Source organism: Orbicella faveolata, unplaced genomic scaffold, assembly GCF_042242905.1.
Source record: "Orbicella faveolata isolate gen_17 unplaced genomic scaffold, um_ofav_v1 contig_27, whole genome shotgun sequence".
Lineage (NCBI taxonomy): Eukaryota > Metazoa > Cnidaria > Anthozoa > Scleractinia > Merulinidae > Orbicella > Orbicella faveolata.
Genome location: NW_028301555.1, coordinates 5,097,501 through 5,124,553, shown reverse-complemented (window position 1 = coordinate 5,124,553; position 27,053 = coordinate 5,097,501). Strand labels below are relative to the sequence as shown.

At 40.4% G+C, this 27,053-nt stretch overlaps 2 protein-coding genes, 1 long non-coding RNA gene and 1 pseudogene across 3 annotated transcripts; all 4 read left to right on the top strand.

Moving 5' to 3' along the window:
• The first annotated feature begins 3,828 nt into the window (after positions 1-3,828).
• On the top strand, positions 3,829-13,787 carry LOC149107271 (E3 ubiquitin-protein ligase TRIM45-like). The gene is made up of 2 exons (XM_089296826.1): positions 3,829-4,089; positions 10,169-13,787. Exons 1-2 carry the CDS (start codon positions 3,882-3,884, stop codon positions 12,166-12,168), a joined length of 2,208 nt encoding a protein of 735 aa, XP_089152952.1. The 5' UTR covers positions 3,829-3,881; the 3' UTR covers positions 12,169-13,787.
• LOC149107272 (uncharacterized) lies at positions 4,120-5,913 on the top strand. Its single transcript, XR_016209428.1, has 2 exons — positions 4,120-5,472; positions 5,836-5,913. It is a non-coding gene; the product is annotated as an uncharacterized LOC149107272 (long non-coding RNA).
• A 1,288-nt stretch (positions 13,788-15,075) lies between the features above and the next one.
• LOC149107270 (E3 ubiquitin-protein ligase TRIM71-like) lies at positions 15,076-17,426 on the top strand (annotated as a pseudogene).
• A 5,740-nt stretch (positions 17,427-23,166) lies between these two features.
• Positions 23,167-25,900, top strand: LOC149107269 (E3 ubiquitin-protein ligase TRIM45-like). The gene has a single exon (XM_089296957.1). The coding sequence runs from the start codon at positions 23,199-23,201 to the stop codon at positions 25,404-25,406; it is 2,208 nt and encodes a 735-aa protein (XP_089153083.1). The 5' UTR covers positions 23,167-23,198; the 3' UTR covers positions 25,407-25,900.
• The last annotated feature ends 1,153 nt before the right edge of the window (positions 25,901-27,053 follow it).

Here is a 27,053-nt window from a genome sequence, read left to right as displayed (position 1 = left end):
GGGGCGACAGTTAATTAGCCCCACCATCCCAGGCTTCGTTTTTGTTTCCTCTCGCTCCAACTTGCGCGCGGCCCGGTTGCGGAAAAAGTTCTAACTAGTACGGGAACGCTTGCTACGCATAGTCGAGGACGTTTAGGATGTGATAACTTGCTGTTCTAGGTGTAAACTTTCACGAAGCGGGGGAGGGGTTAGGATTTGCGCTGCTCTAGATGACAGATGGGAACCGCGCAGACCTGGGAAAAACTGAATTTCGGGGACATAAGAAACCTCTTTTTTCATTATTCTAAGACGTCGTTACCCTTGTGACGTCATGGTTATATAGTTTTATGTCCAAATTACGTCGTAAATTAATCTAGTTCATCTAGTTACAATATCGCATAGAATTTTACTTTTTAGAAAACACGAAATCGAGCGAGTAGTAAGCGGGAATAAAACACGCGCGTTCTTTTTTAAGTGACCTTTGTACGAAACGTTACACTTTTACTATGGTCGAGGAAGAGTATCAGCTATTACCCATTATCCTCGGTGTAAACTTTCTCGTAAGGGGGCGGGGGGGGGGGGGGAGAGAAGATGGTGATTTATTTCGATGAATACCGTAAATTATTAAGACGCCAAAATCTTACGTCACGTTCACAAATAAAAAAAAATAAATATAAAGCTGTGTTAACAAACGGAAACATGGAAGACAAACGATTTGAAAGACAAAACTAAGAATTATTAATCACGGTGTGGACGAAGAAAGACAACCGACGATGACATCACAGTCGACGATGAGAGGTTAAGTGTGCGGTTTTTGAAAACGTTTTTGAAATTGTCGTTGTTGAGTTTACCGAGAGTCTTTAATGCGTTCGAGTAGATTTAAATAAGTGCGAATTGGTTTTCTAGCTGGCTCGCGCGATGTGATTTTGAAAGACACTTGCGTATAGCTTTTGTAACCAGCTGCGCAGGCTAAGGAGTGTTTCACCCGTCTCGTTTTTATGAAGACTGGGTCGGGAGTATGTGCGCATGACCGCCCGAGTGCAGGCGTTCATGGTATTGCTTGCGCGCACCGCGCTGGGAATCTTCCGGGTCAATTAAAAACGTAGGCTCGATTTCCGCCGCTTTCTCGAGTCCGGAGGTGTGCGGGCTCCTTTCCCCAACAGCGGCCGGTAAATCGAGCCCAGGAAAAATGTTAGCGTAGCACTAATTCGAATGTAACGCAGCCATTTTGTTGCTAAAATTAGCTTCTGTCTTGTCAGCTGAATTAGTCACGATTACAAATGCACAGCAATGGTGAACTCTAAAATGTCTGAATAATTTTTCTGTCAGTCCGTTCATTAAACAGAGGCCTGGAATGGAAGTTTTTTTGGTTGCATAGGCGTGCAGGCACCTTCGGACTTGGAGGGGAGGGGTTGGGCCATGACTTTCTTGCCCGAAACAATGACGTAATGCCCTAATGCGTGAGTGTTGAAATTGGGATGCAAACACACTCAAATTGCATGACAAACACAAACGTTCCCAATTCTCACATCTTATTAAATTGCTATAATTCCCTGAAAAATAATTATATCTTATACTGAGAGCTTGTAAACTCAATGGTCTCTATCAACAGCCTCAATCTAGTAAAATCTAAAACTTATTAAAAGAAAAAGTTTTCCCTTCCATGGTGTTTTCCTAAAATGTTAATTATCTTGTTCATACTGTTCACAATGACTTTATTGCCATAGGCGCGCTCAATACAGACGATAGCGAGGCTATTCAATCTATCCATTGATGGTAAACAACATGGACGTAATCAGAGGAACACCTCAGAAAAGTCAAGAAAAAATTTAAAGCACCCCTTTGTTAAGACATGCAGTCGGCAACACGACAAGTACGTCTTGATTCATCATTCCCTCTTTAGGTAGTTTGAAATTTAACCAGATATAGACTGGAAATTGGTTAAAACAATCCGTAATACACGCACTCAACTCTTCCTCTGACTCCAGATGTGGACGACTTATATTATATTGTGAGAACGTGCGGTTACAGGGGTACGGTTAATTACCGACTCCATGGGGATCTATTAAATCGCTCCTCATAATAGATTGGCATTTTTCTCGCCTTTCCGGCTTTTCGACCAATGATATTTCACTTCGCTCAGGCGAAGCAACAATGAAAAAATTACAGATGTCAAAGCAGGCTCACTTTCTTGGCACCTCTTCACCAAACTCCTTCCGGATAGATCGCTTTGCTCGTCACCGCTCGCGCGCGCGACTCAAAGATGAGGCTCCTCGCCCGCGGGGGGAGGGGGGGTACTCCCTTAAACAGGCTATATAGGTATGTGCGGCCCCAAAGGGTAGGGTTTTTCAGGCGTTTTGGTCATAAATAGGGTATCGATTTTGGCCATTTTGGTCTTAAATAGGGTGTGGTTTTAGCACTCTAGTCTTGAAATGGGTATGTTCCTTGGAAGAAGCTACTTTTTTATCATTATCAATAAGACCGTCAACAAAAGCCCTTCATAACTTATATTTAGGGCAACTGTGCCAGCGGCAACGGCCAAAAATAGAGTATCGAATTTTTGGCTAGGTCATAAATAGGGTAGCAAAAATCGCAGATTTTGGTCATAAATAGGGTAAGGGTTTTAGGAAGTGGGCGACACACCTCTAACCAACCTTTCTGGGAATGTCCCCCCCCCCCCCCTCCTCACCCAGGGCCTGCTCGCAGGTTAAGTTTCTCTTTGTGAGTGGCTGCTTTTGTAATGAGCTCCAAAGACGTTTAGGTTCTCTAAGCTTTAATCACGAAGCCATCAAGATGGCTGACTCACATGGTAAACAATCAAGATAGAAATGCATCATGGGAAATCAGTCAATCAGCCTCGCAAGGCATGCTAGCTTACACTTTGCTGTCATCATCATCTTTATTTTAAAAAAAAAGATGATGATGATGATAGCAACGCAGCCACTCATAAAGAGAAACTTAGCCTGCGAGGTGGAAGGGGGGGGGGGGGGTATTCCCAGAAAGGTTGGCTATCCATGGCTAGCTATAGCTATAGTCAGCTATAGTGAAGGCGGTTGTTAGTATCTATCGCACTGGAGAGGAGAAGCCGATAGAAAGATACATATCAAGGATTCAAATATATTGCTTCTTTCGAACGTATTTTGATTGACTTTCTTGGCCTGAATGATTAGGCCAATAAATTTGGTTTGGGGTCGTTCGATCTGAGACTTAATGGGCTCGCCAGTAGACTGTTCACTGCCCTCTATTTTCTCGTATCTTTATTCGGTCATTAAACGCGTGGATAGAATCGAGAGGGAACTGGAAGAGAGCGCAAAACGGAAGACTTGACAGGATAGGGGGTGGGGACTCCACCCCCGCGTTCTCGCGTTCTTCGCCGTAACTCAACGGCAATGGAAAGTAACTATTAAATTTTCAGTTAACTATTACATTATAATGTAAAACAATAATAATTAATTATTAAAATTTCAGTTTACCATAACGGGAAAAAGTTAACCATTAGCCGTAAAAGGGCCAAAAACTCAACCTCAGGCGTAAACATACTTTTTAACCGTTAGCCATTTAAAAAGTCACTACCCCATTGACACCATCTTTCTACTACCACTATATGACACTTCGGATTGAAAGTGGCGATATTTTTGTGGGGAGGGTTTCTCTGTTTATTTGTTTCTTTTGAGTAAACTGTACAAAAATGGGACAAGCATATCCGATTTTTTAAGAGCCTCTTTACTGACCCCGAGTCGACGTAAATCGCTCAAAAGATCAACTAACGCTTCAATCAGACGTTGATGATTGGCTCCAAGCAGACAGTTATGACGTTAATTAATTCGGTTTTCTCGGAATCTAAAAATAAAATCTTACGCAGTTCTGTTTCGCAAGCTTCACTAAACAAGCGACGCCTAGCGATGGAGTCCCTTTTGAAAGACCTCAAGAAACATCTTGAATGCTCGATTTGTCTTGATACCTACAACCAACCCAAAACTATATCATGTCTACACACATTTTGCTGTCAGTGTTTGGAGAATCACGCCAGAGCCAGCCACAGACAAGGAAAGTTCCGTTGTCCAGAGTGCCAAGCCCAAATCGATCTGCCCGATGGAAATCGTTTCAAGAGTTTACACTGCGTGAAAGCTAAAATATTCTAGAGTATTCTAGACTCGAATATGTGATTGTGACGCAATAGAATCCTAGAGTATTCAAGCCGCACACAACACGTGACGTACACCTGGAATATTCGTGTCGAATATGGTGGAATACGCTCCGTTCATAATCGTTCGAGGATTTTCGTTAAAATATACCACACATCTGTCGTACTCCTAGAGTATGATGGCGAACCCTTTGTAAAAAGAACTTTATAAAAGAAGGTAACAGTTCGGGTGCATAGCATTCTCCTGGAAACAAAATTTAGACTATGAATTCAAAGTATGTGCGATCTGCGCGTGTATACGTTTATCCTCGAATACGTGATCTTGACGCCAAAGCTATAGAATTCTAGAGTATTCATGGCGTGTACAACCGTGACGTGGACCTGGAAAATTCTTATCGAATATGGGCATACGGGAGGAGCACGACCGTATATTCGTTCGTTGACCAGAACAATTGTACTTTTTTGGTTCATGTTGTCGGCGCAGCGCATGTGTTTCGCTTGAGTCAAGAAATTTACACACTTTGTTGTAATTTCGAATTCCCGTCATTCGGTTTTGACCGACGTTTTCGGGATAATCACTACAAAGCGATTTCTCTTTGTGTGACCCGTCTCGTCTGAAGTGGTTAAGTGCTGCACAGCACGAAACCACAAATTGGACACTACGGGATACGTAAAGTTCCGCAAAGTTAAACTGACTAGAGACACGTAAAGCTGCGCAAAGTTTGGTTAGTAAGAGGAATCAAGCTCGTTTCGGAGAAGTTTTGGTGTATTCAGCGGAGAAAGTCCCGAGACCCTCAGACAAATATCTTTTCTCTGTGGGATGAGTTTAACTCCGGAGCCCGCAGGGCAACGAAACTCCTAAATAACGGCCCAATAGCTTCCTCAGTCGACTCCCTGCCATCATATCAACATTGCATTACGTTTGAACAAGAAATCGCAAAACGTATTACAACGACGAAAACACTTCAATCAGATTTTTTCCTCGAGGTTACTTTTAAAACGAAATTGACGTTAAATGTGTTTCGAAGCGACTTGTAACGAAATGAGAGAAACGACATACATCAGCATTGAGTGTCCGACCTTCAACAAGCACGGATCAGCGGTTTTCCACATTAGATACCATGTTCTCTCGGTTCTCGCGCCATTTTTTGGCGTCTTTTTTGAAAGGTGTGAAATGTTGAAGCTTGCATCGATCTCTTGGTCCTTTTTCACTGTTTAAAAGCTCTACTTTGGCGGACAAAATTCAGTTTATCTTCACTTCTTCTCTGTGCACGATTTCAAGCAGTTTTTGGTGGCATACAGCTGGTGAAAACGTCGATACGTACGGAGGTACGAGTCAACAACAACAGGTAAAACGTAAGCCATTGTTGTCTTCCCGGGTTGTCTTGTACGTACGAGTGAGTTAAGCTTAAGTTTCCAGGGTAAACTTCAGTTGTAAAGTTTGCTTAAGATGTATGGAATTGCCTCTGGTTGTAAATGTTTCTTTATCAAGCAGAAGCTATACATTGGAAGTTAATGTAACCTTGATTTCAAAAGGGACAGCGATGGGAATGATATTGAATGAAACCATTAAATCAAACTATTGTGTAAAATTTACTGATTGATTTATTATGATATTTTCCTTAGTACTGCAAGGTTGATTTGAGGTTTCCCAGTATGGATTTACACATAAACTTAACTAACCTTTTATGCGTATTGTATTTTAATCATAGGATGAAGTAAAATTGGTAATGCCTTACATGTATGTATAATCCCTGACATCCTTACTTGAAGAAAAAAAAAAAGGAAAACCTGTGAGGAAGAACTCTGGCTTACAAGATACATGTATGTATTTATGACTATTTAGGGGTCATGGAGACTTTTTAAGATTTATTTTTGTAAGAGCTTCTGAAAAATTATATTGGCAAGCAAATTTTAGCATTTCACCAGTCAGTCTCTATATATTTTACATATAAACAAGGTGATTTGCAGATCTGTTTTCAGAGTGCTCAGTAGTAAACTACAGCGTGATTATAACAGATGATGAACTGAGCAACTGTAGATCTGACTTGACATTTTATTACTATTTAGTTTGTAGTATACAATTTGTGTGCAGCACTCATGAGATAAAATTGCCAAATGCGAATTTACATCATTACACTGATTTGAAATACACATGCAACTGTTGGAAATATGATAGCTACAATAGGTGAATGCTTTTACAAAAAAAAAGGAAAGTTGGAAATTATAGATAAACACTGTTACTATTGTGTAACAACAGAAGCTTTAAAAGTTAAAATTAAGCATTTTTTCAGGAAGAATTTGTTTACGTGTCTACATGAAGTTATCAGTTCATTCCATTTATTCAGCGAGGCTAACTCAGGTTTACAAAGGTACTTCTCACAGAGGCATGGGTTACATCGATTTGAAGTGGGGTTATATGGGGCAGCTTGCTTTAAAATCTTTCAAGTGACTTTGAACTTTGATTTATTGTCAAAGTCACTTGGACGCTGCCCAATATAACCCCACTTCAAATCGATGTAACCTACGCCTCTGGGAGAAGTACTTTATTATTTATAAACCTGAGTTAGCCTCTCTGAACAAACAGAATGAACTGATTAGATAACTTCATGTAGACATGCAAACAAATTTCTCCTAAAAAATGTTAAATGTTAAATTTTAAATTTTAAATTTTACATCTTCTTTTGTATTTCAATAATAACAGAGTTTATTTGTAATTTCCAACTTTCCTTTGTTTTGTAAAAGCATTCACTCATTTTAGCTATCACATTTCCGATGGTTGCTTGTGTATTCAAATCAGTGTAATGATGTAAATTCCCATTTGGCAATTTTATCTGATGAGTACTGCACACAAGTTGTGTTGTACGAAACTAAATAGTAATAAAATGTCAAGTCAGATCTACAGTTGCTCAGTTCATCATCTGTTATAATCACGCTGTAGTTTACTACTGAGCACTATAACAGGGTTTCGTTGTATCAAGGTTCTTTTCCGTATAGTCTACTATAACTGGGGCCATGAAAATCATTCGTTATACTCAGGACCTCATCATATAGAGGTTCATTAAATCGAGGCTCCACTGTACTAACCATATTCCTTCCAAAGGTAAATATTGAAAATTGAGTTTTATTACTCATTTAGGTTATTAGCCTAAGTTGGAATTTGTTTGCATGTCTACATGAAGTTATCTAATCAGTTCATTCTGTTTGCTCAGAGTGGCTATTGGCTATTAGCCACTCATTTCAGGTTAAGTGCTGAAAATTCAGAACAATGTTGAATTTGATACTCAAATTTTGATTGGATTAATTAACGCATAAAAAGTTTGCACCATATCTAGCAAAAAATTAAAGGCTTCTAGAGCTTGCCTACCTTTTTCAGTGCAAAGTGAAACATAATCAGTAACCTTGAACATTGTTGCTTGAATTGTTTTGAATGTTTTTAAGCCCACAAACTCTGGCCCTCACATCCTTTCATACTTTGTTTGCACTTTAAACTTGATTAATGTGCAACACAACTCTCTCTTCTCTCAAAGGCATCTTAAGTATGTTTTTGCATGCAGTAGAAACCCAGGTGCTTACAGTGTAGCTTTCCAAATGTGATAAAACCTTTTGGTCATCAATTCTGTCGACACTTAGTGTTGATCTCAGGACTCGGTTTGAATTTTCAGCTCTTTGTCTTGAGGTTACCCTATATATTTCAGAGTGTTTTGCATCCACACCATTTAGCATGTCTAATTAAAGCCAATAAAGCTGGCTATCAATCTACACGTACATCTACATGTATACCAAGAATTTTGAAATAAAATGAATTGTCAAATTTTTCAGGGTTTCTCTATGCGAGCGTCCAAATCACTTTTTGAAAGCTAAGTCAGAGTGAGTCTGCCTCAAATTTTGGACAGTAGCTAGTTTATCATCCATGTCTATTAATTTTTATTTTGAAATATTTTTTCTCTGAGAGTGATTTTTGAATGATCACTCCACCATTCTTTAATCCTGGTTTGGAAATGTTCTGTAACTTTTTACTGCGATTGAATATGGTAACACGCAGGCAATTTTTTTAGTGTTTTGTGTCCAGAAACTGAGAAACAAATTAAATTAACAAGAAACAAAGTTCGCTTTGACTTGTACATGTAGCTTTCAAAATGTGATAATAATAATAACAATGGTTTGGAAGCCAGCACTAAAATGTCTAGAAAAATTTGGCGATTCATTTTATTTGAAAGTCCTTGGTATAGTTTGATAGCCAGCTCTATAAGTTTTAATTTGATATGGGGTTTACATACAGTGTCTACAGATTAAATCGGATGCACTACATCCCTTTTGAGTGAGACACTTCTAAAGGTATATGGTAATGTTAAGAGGATTCCGATTGTTGAACCAAATAATAATGATGTTAAATATGCAAAGTAGCAATTCATTAATTCATCCTTAATTCTCTTTCGTAACATAGCAGCATCTAGTTCTAAAGTTTGCATACAAAATGTAAGTGTTTTTTAGACTGCTTCTCAGATGATTCCTTCTGCTTTTTCATAGTATAGCAGCATCTAGTTAGAAAGTTGTATGCAAAATGTTATAGAAGAGTGGTTTTCAGACTTTGCTTCTCAAATGCTTCATTTTCCCCTTTCATAACACAGCAGCATCTAGTTATAAAGTTTGCAAAAAAAATGTTCTAGTGTTTTTTAAAGACTTTGCTTCTCAGATGGTTATGCTTTTTCATAACAAAGCAGCATGTAGATATAAAGTAAATGCATACAAAATGTTATGGTGTTTTTTTAGGTTTTGCTTCTCAGATGGTTCCTTATACTTTTTCATAACATAGGGTCTTGGCAATGTAAATTCTTCCATAGTTTGATGAAAATAAACATACACGAACAAGTAACAATATAAGTTTTATTATTTATAAATAAAGTATAAAATTTGAAATGAAATGAAGATGTCATAACGGCAGTTGTTTAGTTTTGTTGGGATAACATACATATTAAATAAATAAAAAAAATAAATAAATAAATATTGTCCTGGTAATTTTCTTTCTTTTGGGTGGGTTTTGTTAGGAATCCAAAGGAATTAAAAAGTGTGTCAGTTACACATGGCAGTTTGAACACAGTTTGGGGGATATACAAGCTTTGGTAAGGGTCCTCAGTACTTGGCGTCAGTATTCGATCACGTGTTCCAGTCGAACAGGAGACATGAATTGAAGTGTGTCGTTTAGGATACCTTAAAACCTCACGTATGCCTCAGTATTCAAACATGAACGCGTTTCATACTTCGCATGAGTCTCGTGTCCCAGTCGAACACCACAGAACACTTGAAGTGTGTCGTTTCGAATACCTTAAAACGTCACGTATGCCTCAGTATTCAAACATGAATACGTTTCATACTTCGCATGAGTCCCGTGTTCCAGTCGAACACCACAGAACACTTGAAGTGTGTCGTTTCGAATACCTTAAAACGTCACGTATGCCTCAGTATTCAAACATGAACACGTTTCATACTTCGCATGAGTCTCGTGTTCTAGTCGCACGCTTCGAAACACACGCGTGTTGTCTGACTGAACTACGCGGTAGCGTATATTATCTGCATAAAACCCGTTCTTGGCGACGCAAGACATCTTTGGCTGTGAAAAATGTGACATGACTTTCGTATTCATAGCGTGCGATTCTCGAAAATTGGAGCATACTTGACGTATTCATTAGTATTCGAAGACGTTCACGTCAGAAGTGGCGTCGTACATCTCGTGTTCCAGTCGCAAACTCTCGAACGACTGAGAGTATTCGAAAATGTTCGAGTCATAAATGATCGCTATATCTTCGAAGAGCATCTAATGCAACATTAATCTACCAAAACGTGGCCCGTATGATTTATCGAACACTTCGAGTCATTCACGAGTATTAAATTTGAATACGGAAAAACAGGCCGGATTCCTATAGAATATTCCAGGTGTATTTCGAGTCAGCCGCAATCGAATACGTCAGAACATTGCGGCATACGCGGCGTGCGCCGATCCGTATTCGAGCGAATTCGGGCCCGAATATTTGGCTTTTCGCGCAGTGTTACCGAGCACTTTTTTCCACAATAGTTTGCTGAGTCTTCTTGCCGTGCAACGGACTGGTGATGGAAGTAACATTACTTGTTCCCAATGTAAGAAAAACAATTCCCATATGTACTATTGCTTTGACTGTGGACGGTTTATGTGCCCAGACTGTTACAACACACATGAAATGCTGAGTGAGTCGTTCGAAGGACATAAAGTCACGCCAGTAAAGGAGTTTAAAGCAGAAGATTACGAAGCCTTGCTGAAGCGACAACCATTTTGTTCACAGCAGTTCCACGATAAAGAAATCACGAGTTTTTTCTGTTTTTCGTGCCAAGCTTGTGTTTGCCAAATTTGCATAGTCACGGATCACCGAAATCACGACATCGTTTTACTCGACAAAGCAGCTCATGACGAGAAACCCAACATCATGTCTGGCGCTGAAATGATTAACGAAAGGGTGAGCGAGCTTTGTGAATTGATACAACAATTTGAAGAAACGGCTTTTGAACTGGAAAACAATGTCGCAACCGCTAAACGCGAGGTCTCGGAAGCTGCTGGGCAGATGATCGAAGTGATTCGAGAGCGCGAGCGTGAGGCGATTATATCACTCGAGACAACACGCGTGACGAGACTCGAGAGAGTCAACCATGCCATCCGGGAAGCTCAGTCTCTGCTCAAACAAATGAAGCAAGCAGTTGAGTTTGCTAAAAATCTGACAGAAAGAAGCTCAAGCTCAGATATCATGAGGAACAAGGAAACTTTGAAACAGCGATTTGAAGTGTTGCGTGAAATTGAAGTTCCAAAACATGATGAGACCTCATTTGTCAAATTTACCGCTGCTTCTACAAAGAACTTGAAATTAGGTTTTATTGAGACAATCCCAAAGGCAGACGCAAGTCGATCAACGCTTGAAGGACTGAATCAAACTCTTCAGGCTGGTGTAGAAGCAGTGTTTACGTTATGCCCCCAAACATCTGAAGGGACGATGATCAACCAGCCTGACCTGAAAGATCAAGTTGACGTTCTGATTGAACCCGCTAAAGATGTTACAAATGTGATTGTTGTTGAGAAAGAGGACGGTAATCTTCAGCTGAGATTTACTCCAAAAGTACCGGGCGCCTACAGCATTGAAGTGAAGATCAATGGCAATGAACTTCCAACCTGTCCTTTTATGGTGCTGGTGAAAGAACGTGAACTTGTGGTCGTTGGCGAGTTGGACTTAAAATTCTTTCCACGAGACAAACTCAAAAGGCTATTTGGAATTGCTGTTAACACAGAAGGCAAGATAGCTGTAACAGATGGCGATGGCCACTGTGTTTATGTATTTGATGGAGATGGCAACTGTTTAAGGAAAATTGGTTGCGAAGGAGAAAATCCTGGACAATTTGACTACCCAGTGGGCGTTTCCTATGTAAACAACAATGAGATTCTAATTGCAGATCAAAGGAATCATAGAATACAACACATAAACATCCAGACAGGAACTGTTGTGAAAAGCTTTGGAAAATGTGGTGCAGGAAAAGGAGAGTTTTTTCATCCAGTTGGTGTTTGCTTAGATGATGAAGGACGCATTGTTGTAACCGAGTTGGAGAATTATAGGATACAAGTGTTGTCACAGGAAGGAGAAACTATTTCCATGTTTGGAGACAGTGGCCCAGAGAAACTCAACGAACCATCAAGCTGCATTCATTACAAACACCTGTTTCTCATAGCTGATGGCGGCAATGACTGCATTAAGGTTTTCGATCAGTCAGGAACTTTCCTGTACAAGTTTGGAAAAGAAGGGATGCAAGATGGACAATTTGACTGTCCGCATGGCATGCTTCTAGACAGCTGCAATAATCTTCTTGTATGTGATTATGGCAATAACCGAGTTCAGCAGTTTTCTTTAGACGGTCGCTTCACAGGCAAAACTATCACTGATTTACCAACTCCTATTGGAATAGCAACAGCGCCAGATGGACGTGTTCTCGTGACTAGCTATAAAGCTGACAAAGTATACATATTGAAGTAGATGTTTCAATACATAAGATTATATTCAGTTTTTGTCAGTTTGTGCCGACCCTGTGTTGGACTGTACGGTCTCTATGACATCATGTTTATATAGCTTAGGGGCGGATCCAGGATTTTCCTTAGGAGGGGTGCACCACTAAGGAATAGCGTAACTGACTGGTGAGGTAAACAGATTTTATAAGCGAATACGAAAAAAAAAGTCTTCATTTAGGGAGGGGGGAGGGGGGCGGTGCGCATCCCCTGCACCCTCTCCCTAGATCCGCCCCTGAAAGCTTAATACCCAAATTGCCGTGTGAACTAATCTAGTGAAGTATTATGATGTAAAGACTTTAACATTGATAAGTGAAATGGTGACTTGGATAAAGTGAAATAAATGAAGAAGCGTTCTCAAGTCGAATTACTCAAAAAATAAATTTTCTGAGTTCCCCAAGGGAGGTAGTTTAAGACCTTCCTCGCCATGAGCTCTCCATAGCTCAGCGGTAAGAGCGTCCAACTTGTATTCTAGAAGGTCGTGGGTTCGACTCCCGTCTATTTTGTGAGTAATTCGACTTGAGAACGCTTCTTCATTTATTTGACCTTTACATTTGAAAGATGAAATTGTGTAGCAAGCGTGTCTAAAAGATGTAACGTTTTCACTGTTTCAAAGAAACCTTACACTTTTGCAATAGTCGAGGGGGTTTAGGAGCAAAAAACTGTAAATTAAGATTAATGCTGTTTTCAAATGCCTTGATTTGCTTTATAACGCATATCTCCTTGTTAAAGAATCTTCTTTTGTAAGAACATTTACGCTTAAATTAACCTTTAATGTTTTGGAACGTAACATGCCAAGAACACAGTAGGTTGCGGATTGTTATAACAAATATGTGAAAGAAGATCAGAATACTGATAGACTCTGGTAAAATTAAGACTTCAGCCTATACAGTTCAATTACATTAGCAAAATGTCTTGAGGGACTAACAACAACAACAACAACAACTTTTTTTATTATGACTCGCATATTTACAATTTTACAGAAATATATACACATTAAGTTAAAAAACTTGACAATAGCAACAGCGCGAACCCGCAGGTAGCCTGGGCTAATCTAGGCGGGCCACATCTATATTTATATTAGACCATTAATACATAAATACGATTGTTATGCGACTACTTATAGCTAGAAGGATTTTTGTTGAGGCCCGCGCTCAACCCCCCTTTTTGCACAGTTGTTTCTCGCAGCCGACATCCGGGCATCGAGGCCTGTGAGAAAAAAAACACTATTGTTGTTAATTCCGTGTGCATGCGGTCTAGTCAGTTTATACCTTTTGGAACCTTTTCTTTTCACCCTTGTCCGCCTCTGGATCCTTTTCACCAAACGTCGATAATCGGTAGGCTTTGCTGTTTTATCTTAGCATTTAGTTTTGTTTGATGCTGTTATTTTTAGTTGGTTCGTCGCTATGTTAGCAACTTTCGTTACCCTAGCTAGCCTATAGAGAAAGCTTGCTACGCAGTTAAGAGGGGATAACCTGCTATTCTAGGTTTAATTTCACGACAGGGAGGGGTTAGGAATTTGTACTGCTCTGGATGACAGGTGGGAACCGCGCAGACTTGAGAAATACTGAATTTTGGGGACATAAGAAACCTTTTTCATTTTTCTAAGTCGTCGTTACCCTTATGACATCATGTTTACATAGTTTTATGCTCAAATTACGTCGTAAACTAATCTAGTTCATCTAGTTACAATGTCGCATAGAATTTTGCATTTAAAACACGAAATCGAGCGAGTAGTAAGTCGAAATGAATCACGCGCGTTTCTTTTTTAAGTGGCGTTTGTAAGAAACGTTACATTTTACTATGGTGGAGAAAGAGTATCACCTATTACCCATTATCGTCGGTGTAAACTTTCTCGTAGGGGAGGGGGAGAGAAGATGGTGATTTATTACAATGAATACCGTAAATCATTAAGACGCCAAAAACCTTACGTCACGTTCACATATAAAAATAAATAAATAAAAAGCTGTGTTAACAAACGGAAGCATCGAAGAAAAACGATTTGAAAGACAAAACTAAGAATTATTAATCACAGTGTGGACGAAGAAAGACAACCGACGATGACATCACAGTCGACGTTACTGTCGTTGTTGTGTCTAGAAAGGGTCTTAAATACGTTCAAGCAGATTTAAATAAGTACGAATTAGTTTTCTAGCTGGTTCGAGCGATTTGATTTTGAAAGACACTTGCTAAGGAGTGTTCCGCCCGTCTCTTTTTAATGAAGACTGGGTCGAGAGTGTGTGTGCATGACCGCTCGAGCGCACCGCACAGGGAATCCTCGTGTTTAGATTAGGCTATTTAAACACTTAGAAAAAGCTCTAACCTTAGATTGGCCACCATGGTGTTTGCTTTTTCCCCCTTTACAGCCGCTTCATGACACATCGTATTAAAAGTGGCGAAATCTTTGGGGGGAGGGTTTGCCTGTTTGTTTGTTTCTTTAATGTTGGGTAGACTGTGCGGTAACTGAAAACTACGACAAACATTTCCGATTTATTAATTACTTGGAGCCTCTTTACTGACCCCTGCCTTCATATCATCGCCGATTCAAATCGCTGAAAAGACCACCTAAGGTTACACTCAGACGTCAATAATTTTATGACATTTGATTGGTTCCAAGCAGACAGTTATGACGTTAATTAATTCGGTTTTGTCGGACACTAAAATAAAAACTTGATGCGCTCAGTTGTGTTTCGCAAGCTTCGCTAAACAAGCGACGCCTAGCGATGGAGTCTGTTACATATTCATGACACAGACGCCATTTTGGGTCTATATTCCAACCACGTTGTTTAATGCCATTGGTTAAACAATAACTCAACACATGCACAACCATGCATCATGGTCAGCGGTATTCTCATATATAACACAGTCTTTTTTGAAAGATCTCAAGAAACATCTTGAATGCTCCATTTGTCTCGATACCTACAACCAACCCAAAACTATATCATGTCTACACACATTTTGCTGTCAGTGTTTGGAGAATCATGCAAGAGCCAGCCACAGACAAGGAAAGTTCCGTTGTCCAGAGTGCCAAGCCCAAATCAATCTGCCCGAGGGAAATCGTTTCAAAAGCTTACCGCGCAGTTTTTTTCACAACAGTTTGTTGAGTCTCCTTACCGTTCGACGGAGTGGCGATGGAAGTAACATGACTTGTTCCCAATGTAGGAAAAACAACTCCCAGATATACCACTGCTTTGACTGTGGACGGTTTATGTGCCCAGACTGTTACAACGCACACGAAATGCTGAGTGAGTTGTTTGAAGGACATAAGGTTACGTCAGTGAAGGAGTTTAAAGCAGAACATTACGAAGCCTTGCTGAAGCGGCAACCATTTTGTTCACAGCAGTACCACGAGAGAGAAATCACGAGATTCTTCTGTTTTTCGTGCCAAGCTTGTGTTTGCCAAATTTGCATAGTCACGGATCACCGAAATCACGACATCGTTTTACTCGACAAAGGAGCTCATGACGAGAAACCCAACATCATGTCTGGCGCTTAAATGATCAACGAAAGGGTGAACGAGCTTACTGAGGTGATTCGACGATTTGAAGAAATGGCTTCTAATTTGGAAAACAATGTCGCAACCGCTAAACGCGAGGTCTCGCTAGCTGCTGGGCAAATGATCGAAGTGATTCGAGAGCGCGAGCGTGAGGTAATTATATCACTCGAGACAACACGCGTGACAAGGCTCGAAAGAATTAACTCCGCCATCCGGGAAGCTCAATCTCTGGTAAAACAAATGAAGCAAGCGGTCGAGTTTGCTAAAAATCTGACAGAAAGAAGCTCAAGCTCGGATATCATGAGGAACAAGGAAACTTTCAAACAGCGATTTGAAGTGTTGCGTGAAATTGAAGTTCCAAAACATTACGAGACCTCATTCGTCAGATTTACTGCTGCTTCTGTAACGGCCTTGAAATTAGGTTTTATTGAGACAATCTCAAAGGCAGACGCATATCGATCAATGCTTGAAGGACTGAAGCAAACTCTTCAGGCTGGTGTAGAAGCAGTGTTTACGTTATGCCTCAAAACTTCTGAAGGGGAGATGATTAACCAGGCTGACCTGAAAGATCAATTGCAAGTTGAAGTTCTGATTGAGCCCGTTAAGGATGTTAGAAATGTGATTATTAGTGAGAAAGAGGACGGTAATCTTCAGCTGAAATTTACCCCCAGAGTACCAGGCGCCTACAACATTGAAGTGAATATTAATGGGGATAAACTTCCAACCTGTCCTTTTACTGTGCAGGTGAAAGAACGTGAACTTGTTGGCGAGTTGGACTTAAATTTCTTTCCAGGAGACGAACCCGAATGGCTGTATGGAATTGCTGTTAACTCAGAAGGCAAGATGGTTGTGACAGATGACTCTGGCCACTGTGTTTATGAGTTCGATAGAGATGGTAACTGTTTAAGGAAACGCTGTAGCGAAGGAGTAAATCCTCGACAATTAAGCAGTGCAGCTGGCGTTTCCTATGTAAACAAACAACGAGATGCTAATTGCAGATAAAGAGAATCATAGAATACAACACATAAATATCCTGAAAGGAACTGTTGTGAAAAGCTTTGGAAAAAGTGGTGCAGGAAAAGGAGAGTTGAAGAGTCCAATTGACGTTTGTTTAGATGATGAAGGACGCATTGTTGTAACCGAGTACGGCAATCACAGGATACAAGTGTTGTCACAAGAAGGAGAAACTATTTCGATACTTGGAGACAGTGGCCCAGAGAAACTCAACAAACCAACAAGCTGCATTCCTTACAAAATATGTTTCTCATATCTGATGGAAGCAATGACTGTATTAAAGTTTTTGATCAGACAGGAACTTTTTTGTACAAGTTTGGAAAACAAGGGAGTCAAGACGGACAATTTAAGTTACCGTGTGGTATGCTTCTAGACAGCTCCAATGATCTTCTTGTATGTGATTGTGGCAATGACCGAGTTCAGCAGTTTTCTTTAGACGGTCACGTCACAGGCAAAACTATCACTGATTTACCAGGTCCTGCTAGGATAGCAACAGCGCTAGATGGACGTATTCTTGTGACTAGCTTTGAAGCTAACAAATTATAGATATTGAGGTAGTTGTCAGTTTGTTCCCAACCTGTGTTGGAATGCACGGTTTCTCTGACGTCATGTTCATATAGCGTTTTTCGAAATTACCATGTGAACTCGTCTAGTCAAGTATTATGATGGAAAGACTTTAACATTTCAAAGACGAAATTGTGAAGGAGGCGTTTCTAAAAGATGTCTGGTTTTCTGTGTAGTCACTAGTGTTTTAAAGAAACCTTACACTCAGTTTTCTAATATTCGAGGGGGTTTAGGGGCAATAACCCAAGGATAATCATGCTTTCCCGGGGGAGGTGGGGAAGGGGGAAAATGTGCACTGCTCTGGATGAACAGATGGAAAATCACAAGCTTGGTGAGAAAATCTGAAAAAGTAAAAATGAAAACCAGAGTTGCCCACATCAATTTGGTTAGTCTAGACGTAGAATAATGCTACAAATTAGGGTTACATGTAATACTGTTTTGAAACATTGATTTGCGTTATACTTTGTACATTTCGGCTTTGTTTTTGTGCACCCTGGGGTCCTCTGAAAATCATTGGGTAGGGGTGTGCAGCTGGGACACCGAAACCTTTACCCTCTGCCTTTACCCTACACTAGAGCTTGATCAGCTTGATTTTGAAACCCATTAAGACATCAAAACCCCCTAATCATAGTCCAATATGCGCTAAGTAATATCTTACAAAGTCACTTACGACTTTCAATTTCTATTACCGGGTAAAGAACCCTGTTCTAGACTAAATTATATATCCCGGGGGTGGGGGGTATTCCCTTATATGGGTTATATAGATATGTGCGGCCTCAAAGGGTATGGTTTTTCAGCCGTTTTGTTCATAAATAGGGTATCGATTTTAGCAAGTTTTAGCCTTTTTGGTCATAAATAGGGTATGGTTTTTGCACTCTAAACTTGATATGAGTATGTTTTAAAGAGGAAGCCACGTTTTCGTCATTATCGAAAAGAAAATCAACAAAAGCCCTTTATAAATTATGTTTACGGTAATTTAACATTGGTCTGAACTAGGGAACTAATTATAAAGCAGGTCTGAAACAGGGTTTCGATAAAGGGTCATAAATAGGGTTTCGAATTTTTGGTCAGCTCATAAATAGGGTAGGAAATATCGCAGACTTTGGTCGTAAATAGGATAAGGGTTTTGGGAAGCGGGCCGCACACCCCCGCCCAATTTTTCTGGGAGTACCCTCCTGGGTTATATATACACTAGCCACTTTCCCGGTAAATTATACCCTTTTCAAGACCAAAACTGTCTTGATTTCTATGCCCTATCCCAGACTAAACTGCCTTAAAACCATACCCTTCACAGTGGCACATACCCATATAGATTATCTGATGAGAGTACCCCCAGGGGGAAGTGGGGGGGGGGGGGGGGCCTAAGAACACACCCTAGGCTTAAAGTCAGTGAAAGAAGATTGTTTTCTAGACTCGACTTATTAGAAGCTAGGAGCCTAACTTGAAGCTCCAGCACGGTCAGCGAGTATAAATAAAGGTTGTATGTGTTTATGTAACTGTTTGAAAGAACAGTACTAGCGAATACTTGTAAAATGTAAACAAGAGTTTATATAATGATTTAGTCTATGGAATCAATAATCAGATGTCTTAAGGGACAAAATTGAATGTAAACAAAGTGATGAGCTCTTGTTATTACACAGACAGATTGTAGAACAGTATTTAGATGTTTATTCGTTTCTTTTTTAGTCATAACTATTGGAGGTTAGAAGAGAAACTTCTGAAAACGATTGGAAATGGTCTATTAAACTTGTAAATGTAATTTCAATGTTGTGTAACAAGCCGTAATTGTTCGCAAATGTATGGCTTTGAACAGAGCTGAACATTAAGAGCGCTGATCTGAATAAAATTTTGGGCCACCAAAGCATTTTGACAGTAATTTTTGTCTCTGTTTTGAAATTCGTAAAGCGGTGGGTGTGCTGGAATACATGAACGTGAAGCTACTTTTAATTTGCTTATTCCGGGTTGCATTTGATCTGAGCTACCGTAAACTGCCGCTTATAAGCCCACCCCCCCGGTTATAGGCCCATGTACCTGTAAACTAGAAAATATATCCGGTTATAAGCCAAGTGACTAGCGGGAGAGCTAAGAAAGTGTGCGTGTGTGGGTGGGTGGGGCGGGGGGGGGGGTTCACCTGTAAAAAAGGACGGGGTTGCGCGTCGGAAATTTTGAAAAGAACCCCGTAAGAGGCACCAAGATCCTGTTTTGCGGGCGTGTCTTGAAATGTTTTACGTACCAATTCTAAAATAACACATTTTCGCCCGTCATTTGTTTCGGCTCAGTACCCTAAAAGGTGCTGTAGAAGCTCTCGCTGTGGACCATCTGAGACTGAACTCCCTAAGATGAACGAAAACCGCGTTTTCAACCCCTAAAAGGTACGACGGGCACCCCCGTCATTTTTATATGGGAGTTCCCGATCCGGGGTACCGACCCTGTGTTGTAAAGCACGGTCTCTATGAGGTCATGTTTATATGGGATTATGCACAAATTACGATGTGAACTAATCTAGTCAAGTATTATGCTGTACAGAATTTACATTGAAAAGTTGAAATCGTGTCGTAAGCGTGTCTAAGAGACTTATCGTTTTCTGTGTAGTGTTTCAAGGAAACCTTACACTTTTCTAAAAGACGAGAGAGTTTGGGAGATATTGATTTGGCTCACATAATTTAAACCACATTATGTATTTCTGCATTCCGCAGGCTTTATTTCTGTAAGAATCTTTTTCATAATAGCGTTGAGGCCTAATTAAGTTAAGCCTCATTTTAAAATCATTACATACTAAGAACACACCCCAGGCTGAAAGTTACTAGAGGAGAGCTATTTTGTAACCCGTGTGTGAAAAAACAGTATATAGAGGCCCTGTTAGGGGGGGGGGGGTACCTATGTCCCCTGTCTGAAATTCGCCACCAGCCATGTCGGCATTTCGCAAGATTCCTATGTCGCCTGTCGGAATTTCGTCTCAGAGGAGTTGGGCCGGGAAATTTGACCTTGTTCGATTAAAACGAAGCTACACGTATAACACAACGTAATACCTTTGTTTGTTAAAAAAAAAAACAAACAACAACAACCGACACAGTGCTCTCAAGTCTCACGCATCGAGCATGAGGCTCACGCAAACGAATTCAATCTTGCGCTCTCACGCTGAAACTATTATTTCTCACGTATTGAAGGTTCCTTGCTCTTTTAGTCCAGTACATATATAATTAAGTATCTCTTTGGATATAATTTACTCCTTGTATGCTTTCCACTTGCCTCGAACACTTTTCAGCGCTAGAAATTCTCATGCAGAGCCAGCATTTCTCCGGTCAGTGGGTTTAATGATTACTTTAAGGTTACTTTTAAAGCATCACATTTCGACTCAGAATGAAGGAAAAGACTTCTTATCTACTTCAATTTTTCAAAATTTTCTAAGGGGCTGGGGGTATGCTGGGGGGCATATTGGGGGCATGCTTTCTAAGGGCTTGGGCATGCTTTCGAGCGCTGAAGTTGCTAACCTCCTAGGAGATGTGGGGGTATGCTCCCCCGGGAAATTTTGAAATTGAGACGCTTGGAATTGCTATTTTCAGCCATTTTTCAGTCACTATTTGGACCTAAAGTACAATCGAACCTATGACTATTTTTACCATGTTTATGTTTAACAATCGTTCTTTAACTCAAAATCTCAACGGCCTCAATCAGATAATCTCTCCTATCTATAATCTTCCTTTGAATTTGGCGTAACCCTTACTTTCTGCTGAAGACGAAAAGACCTTGGCAGCTTTCCCCTGTCTCTCTTTTCCTTCCATAATGCCATTTGTTGATAATACAACTTCATATTCTTTTACTGGTGACCCACTGATAAAAATATGAAGCAGACTTTCGAAGATCTCTTTCCTTTTTTCTTAAGTGTGTTTTTAGGCATTTTAGGCCGCTGCTCTCTCAGCTGAGAGTGAGAAAAAATACTCAGCAATGACGGTCTCGATTTATTCGACGCGGACGTTTTAGCATATATATAAGAAAGCCTGTGTTTCACGACCCGTCGACATCGTGCGTGAGAGGAAAACACATTTAAATCTCTGGAAATACGTCTTCACTTCGACTCAGACGTTTAAAACAATCACTGCATCCTCAGTTCCGAAATTCGTTGTCGGTCTATCTGGCCATTGGTGTCGCTTTCTCTATTTCGCTGGAATAGTCTGTCGTTCGTCGCCAATTCATAGCTCTCATGTCGCCGTTTCAAGGCCATGTCGCTTGTCGGAATTTACCCCTAACAAGGCGTCTGTATAATGTAAGAATAAGAACCTTCAGCCGCAGTCCGAATTTAGCATAAATTGCGATGAAATTCATTGTTTACAAATGCATGGCTTTGAACAGATCGGGCTGAACCGAACTGATCGAAAGTGTTTCGCTTCCAAATAAAGAACTTAGTGCCAATTTGAATAAAAGTTTTGGGCTGCAAAAGTTCTATGGCTGTTGCCTTTGATTTTAAATTCGTAAAGTGGTGAGTGTGTTGCAAGAAACTACTTCAGCACAATTCGTCAAGTTTGCATATTTCGGGTTGAATTAATTTGATGCATCAGTTGTGCTCATCAGGATGCGATACGTTCTGAAGTAATTTTTAGTAGGGCTTTTTGTCTTAACTTGCACGAAACAGCACCGGAAAAGACTGACTGTACTTGCCGCTTGACTGCATAGCATGGGCATGGGGTGGTGGGGCGACAGTTAGCCCCACCATCCCATACTTCGTTTTCTTTGCTCTCGCTCCAACTTGCGCGCGGCCCGGTTGCAGAAAAAGCTCTAGCTAGTACGGGAACACTTGCTACGCAGAGTCGAGTACGTTTAGGATGTGATAACCTGCTATTCTAGGTGTAAACTTTCACAAGGGGGAGAGTTGGAGTAGGAATTTGCACCGCTCTGAATGAACAAATGAGAAACGCGCAGACTTGAGAAAAACTGAAATTTTGAGACTTAAGAAACCTCCTTGTTTTTACGTTTTTCATTATTCTCTGACGTTGTTACTCCATGACATCATCTTTTTATAGTGTTATGCCCAAATTACGATTTGAGCTAATCTAGTAGTTACTAAGGTGGTTAGATCGAGTTTTTGAGTAGCAATACCTAACAACTTAGAGGTCTTTCAGCGACCAGTGACAACTACAATGTTGTAAAGAATTTTAACATAAGATAGCACCGCGAGAGAAATATCCTTTGTTAAAAACGCTATGAATGCTTTAGGTTATCACAGCTGATTAAGATCCTCAAGGTTTCTTCTACTAAATTATTAGCCATTGTTTACAATTAAAAACTGTCGTGAAAATGTATATTGTACCTCTCCTCAAAGGAGCTACTTCACGGTTTGTGCATCGTGAAAAGTCTCTTCGTTTGTAATCCGTGTCAATCTTCTCCATCCTTAACAATCCTTGTTCCTTTATGGTTTATTATTATTATCTCTTTTGTGTTTCTCTATCTGACTAAAGACTATTTTCAAGTTTCCTTCAAATTAAAGTTAATTTTGTACTTAAGAATGATTTTCGCCTGCCTAAGAGTATATAGTCTGGGCATGAAAAATATAAATTCTTACAAGCAGAGTGTGTATTGGCCAACATTTTACTACCACTTCATGACACTTCGGGTTAAAAGTGGCGATATTTTCTGGGGGGAGGGTTTGTCTCTTTGTTTCTTTCTTTTGCGTAGACCGTCTGCGACGTGTATGAAAACACGACAAGCATTTCCGATTTATCAACTACTTAGAGCCTCTTTACTGACCCCTGGCTTCATATAATTATCCATGCAAACGCTCAAAAGACCAACTAAGGCTTCACTCAGAGGTCAATAATTTTGTGACATTTGATTGGCTCCAAGCAGACAGTTATGACGTTAATTAATTCGGTTTCTAGGAAAACTAAAAATAAAAGCTTATTGCAGTATCACTGAACAAGCGACGCCTAGCGATGGAGTCCCTTTTGAAAGACCTCAAGAAACATCTTGAATGCTCGATTTGTCTCGAAACCTACAGCAAACCCAAAACCATATCATGTCTACACACATTTTGCTGTCAGTGTTTGGAGAATCATGCAAGAGCCAGCCACAGACAAGGAAAGTTCCGTTGTCCAGAATGTCAAGCCCAAATCGATCTGCCCGAAGGAAATCGTTTCCAAAGTTTACCGAGCAGTTTTTTCCACAACAGTTTATTGAGTCTTCTTGCCGTTCGACGGAGTGGCGATGGAGGTAACATGGCTTGTTCCCAATGTAGGAAAAACAACTCTCAGATGTACTATTGCTTTGATTGTGGACGGTTTATGTGCCCAGACTGTTACAACGCACACGAAATGTTAAGCGCATCGTTCGAAGGACACAAGGTCACGTCAGTGAAGGAGTTTAAAGCAGAAGATTACGAGGCCTTGCTGAAGCGACAGCCATTTTGTTCACAGCAGTTCCACGAGAAAGAAATCATGAGATTTTTCTGTTTTTCGTGCCAAGCTTGTGTTTGCCAAATTTGCATAGTCACGGATCACAGAAATCACGACATCGTTTTACTCGACAAAGCAGCTCATGACGAGAAACCCAACATCATGTCTGGCGCTGAAATGATCAACGAAAGGGTGTGCGAGCTTCGTGAAGTGATTCGACAATTTGAAGAAACGGCTTCTAAGTTGGAAAACAATATCGCAACCGCTAAACGCGAAGTCTCGCAAGCTGCTGGGCAGATGATCGAAGTGATTCGAGAGCGCGAGCGTGATGCGATTATATCACTCGAGACAACACGCGTGAGGAGGCTCGAGAGAATTAACTCCGCCATCCAGGAAGCTCAGTCTCTGCTCAAACAAATGAAGCAAGCAGTTGAGTTTGCTAAAAATCTGACAGAAAGAAGCTCAAGCTCGGATATCATGAGGAACAAGGAAACTTTGAAACAGCGATTGGAAGTATTGCGTGAAATTGAAGTTCCAAAACATGATGAGACCTCATTCGTCAAATTTACCGCTGCTTCTACAAAGAACTTGAAATTAGGTTTTATTGAGACAATCCCAAAGGCAGACGCAAGGCGATCAACGCTTAAAGGACTGAATCAAACTCTTCAGGCTGGTGTAGAAGCAGTGTTTACGTTATGCCCCCAAACATCTGAAGGGACGATGATTAACCAGCCTGACCTGAAAGATCACGTTGAAGTTCTGATTGAACCCGCTAAAGATGTTACAAATGTGATTCTTAGCAAGAAAGAGGACGGTAATCTTCAGCTGAAATTTACTCCAAAAGTACCGGGCGACTACAGTATTGAAATCAAGATCAATGGGGACAAGCTTCCAAGCTGTCCTTTCACAGTGCAAGTGAAAGAACGTGAACTCGTTGTCGTTGGCGAGTTGGACTTAAAATTCTTTCCAGGAGATGAACTCCGATGGCTGGATGGAATCGCTGTTAACTCAGAAGGCAAGATAGTTGTGACAGATAACTCTGGCTACTGTGTGTACGAGTTCGACAGAGATGGTAACTGTTTAACGAAACGTGGTAGCGAAGGAGCAAAACCCGGGCAATTTAGCTCTGCGTCTGGTGTTTCCTATGTAAACAAGAACGAGATTGTAGTTGCAGATCAAGGGAATCATAGAATACAACACATAAATATTCAGACAGGAACTGTTGTGAAAAGCTTTGGAAAATATGGCACAGGAAAAGGAGAGTTTAAGAATCCAGTTGACGTTTGTTTAGATGATGAAGGACGCATTGTTGTAACCGAGTGCGGCAATCATAGGATACAAGTGTTGTCACAGGAAGGAAAAACTATTTCCATACTTGGAGACAGAGGCCCAGAGAAACTCAACAACCCAACAAGCTGCATTCCTTACAAAAACATGTTTCTCGTATCTGATAGGGGCAATAACTGTATTAAAGTTTTCAATCAGTCAGGAACTTTCTTGTACAAGTTTGGTAAAGAAGGAAATCAAGATGGACAATTTGACTGGCCATATGATATGCTTCTAGACAGCTCCAATAATCTTCTTGTATGTGATTTTGGCAATAACCGAGTTCAGCAGTTTTCTTTAGACGGTCGCTTCACAGGCAAAACTATCACTGATTTACCAGGTCCTGTTGGAATAGCAACAGCGCCAGATCGACGTATTCTCGTCACTAGCGCCACAGCTAACAAAGTATACATATTGAAGTAGTTGTTTCAATAATCAGTAGTTGTCAGTTTGTACCGACCCTGTGTTGGAATGCACGGTCTCTCTGACGTCATGCTCATGTAGCGTTTTTGGAAATTACCATGTGAACTGATCTAGTCAAGTATTATGATGGAAAGACTCTAACATTTCAAAGACGAAATTGCAAGGGGAGCATGTCTTAAAGATGTCTCGTTTTCAGTGTAGTGTGTTAAAGAAGCTTAACACTTTTCTAACATTCGAGGAGGTTTAGGAGCAAAAACCCAGCCATAATCATGCTTTCCCGGGGGAGGTGGGGAAGGGGGAAAATGTGCACTGCTCTGGATGAGCAGATGGGAAGTGCACAAAGTTGGCGAGAAGATCTGAACTTTCAAAACATAGGAAATATCAAAACCAGAGTTGCCCACATTAATTTGGATAGTCCAGATGTAGAATAACGCTACAAATTAGGGTTACATGTAATACTGTTTTCAAATATTGATTTGCTTTATAACCCATTATACTTTGTACATTTTGGCTTTGTTTTTGTGAACCCTGGGGTACTCTGAAAACTCAAATCTTTACCCTCTGCCTTTACGCTACACTAGAGCTTGATCAGCTTGATTTTGCAACCCAGTATAACGGGATTATAAGGCACCAAAAGCCCCTAATCGTAGTCCAATATACGCTAACTAATATCTTACAAAGTCACTTACGGCTTTCAATTTCAATTATAGAACCCCGGGTAAAGAACCCTGTTCTAGAGTAAATTATATATACACTAGCCACTCTACCGGTAAATTATAAGCCAGTTATAAGCCAAGTGACCAGCGGGAGAGCTAAGAAAGTGTGTGTGTGTGGAGGGGGGTGGGATACAACTGTAAAAAAGGACGGGGTTGCTCGTCGGAAATTTTGAAAAGAACCCCGTAAGAGGCACCAAGATCCTGTTTTGCGGGCGTGTCTTGAAATGTTTTACGTACCAATTCTAAAACAACACATTTTCGCCCGTCATTTGTTTCGGCTCAGTACCCTAAAAAGTGCTTTAGAAGCTCTCGCTGTGGACCATCTGAGACTGAACTCCCTAAGATGAACGAAAACCGCGTTTTCAACCCCTAAAAGGTACGACGAGCTCCCCCGTCATTTTTATATGGGAGTTCCCGATCCGGGGTACCGACCCTGTGTTGTAAAGCACGGTCTCTATGAGGTCATGTTTATATGGGATTATGCACAAATTACGATGTGAACTAATCTAGTCAAGTATTATGCTGTGCAGAATTTACATTGGAAAGTTGAAATCGTGTAGTAAGCGTGTCTAAGAGATGTATAGGATTCTGTGTAGTGTTTCACGGAAACCTTACACTTTTCTAAAAGACGAGAGAGTTTGGGAGATATTGATTTGGCTCACATAATTTATACCACATTATGATTTCTACGTTCCGCAGGCTTGATTTCTGTAAGAATCTTTTTCATAATAGGGTTGAGACTTAAAGTTAAGCCTCATTTTAAAATCATTACATACTAAGAACACACCCCAGGCTGAAAGTTACTAGAGGAGAGCTATTTTGTCACCCGTGTGTGAAAAAACAGTACTGTTAAACTATGTTAAAATTATGACTTCAAGCTACTGCAGTTTATACAGTTAGCTACAGAGTGAAAATTAGCAAAATAATGTCT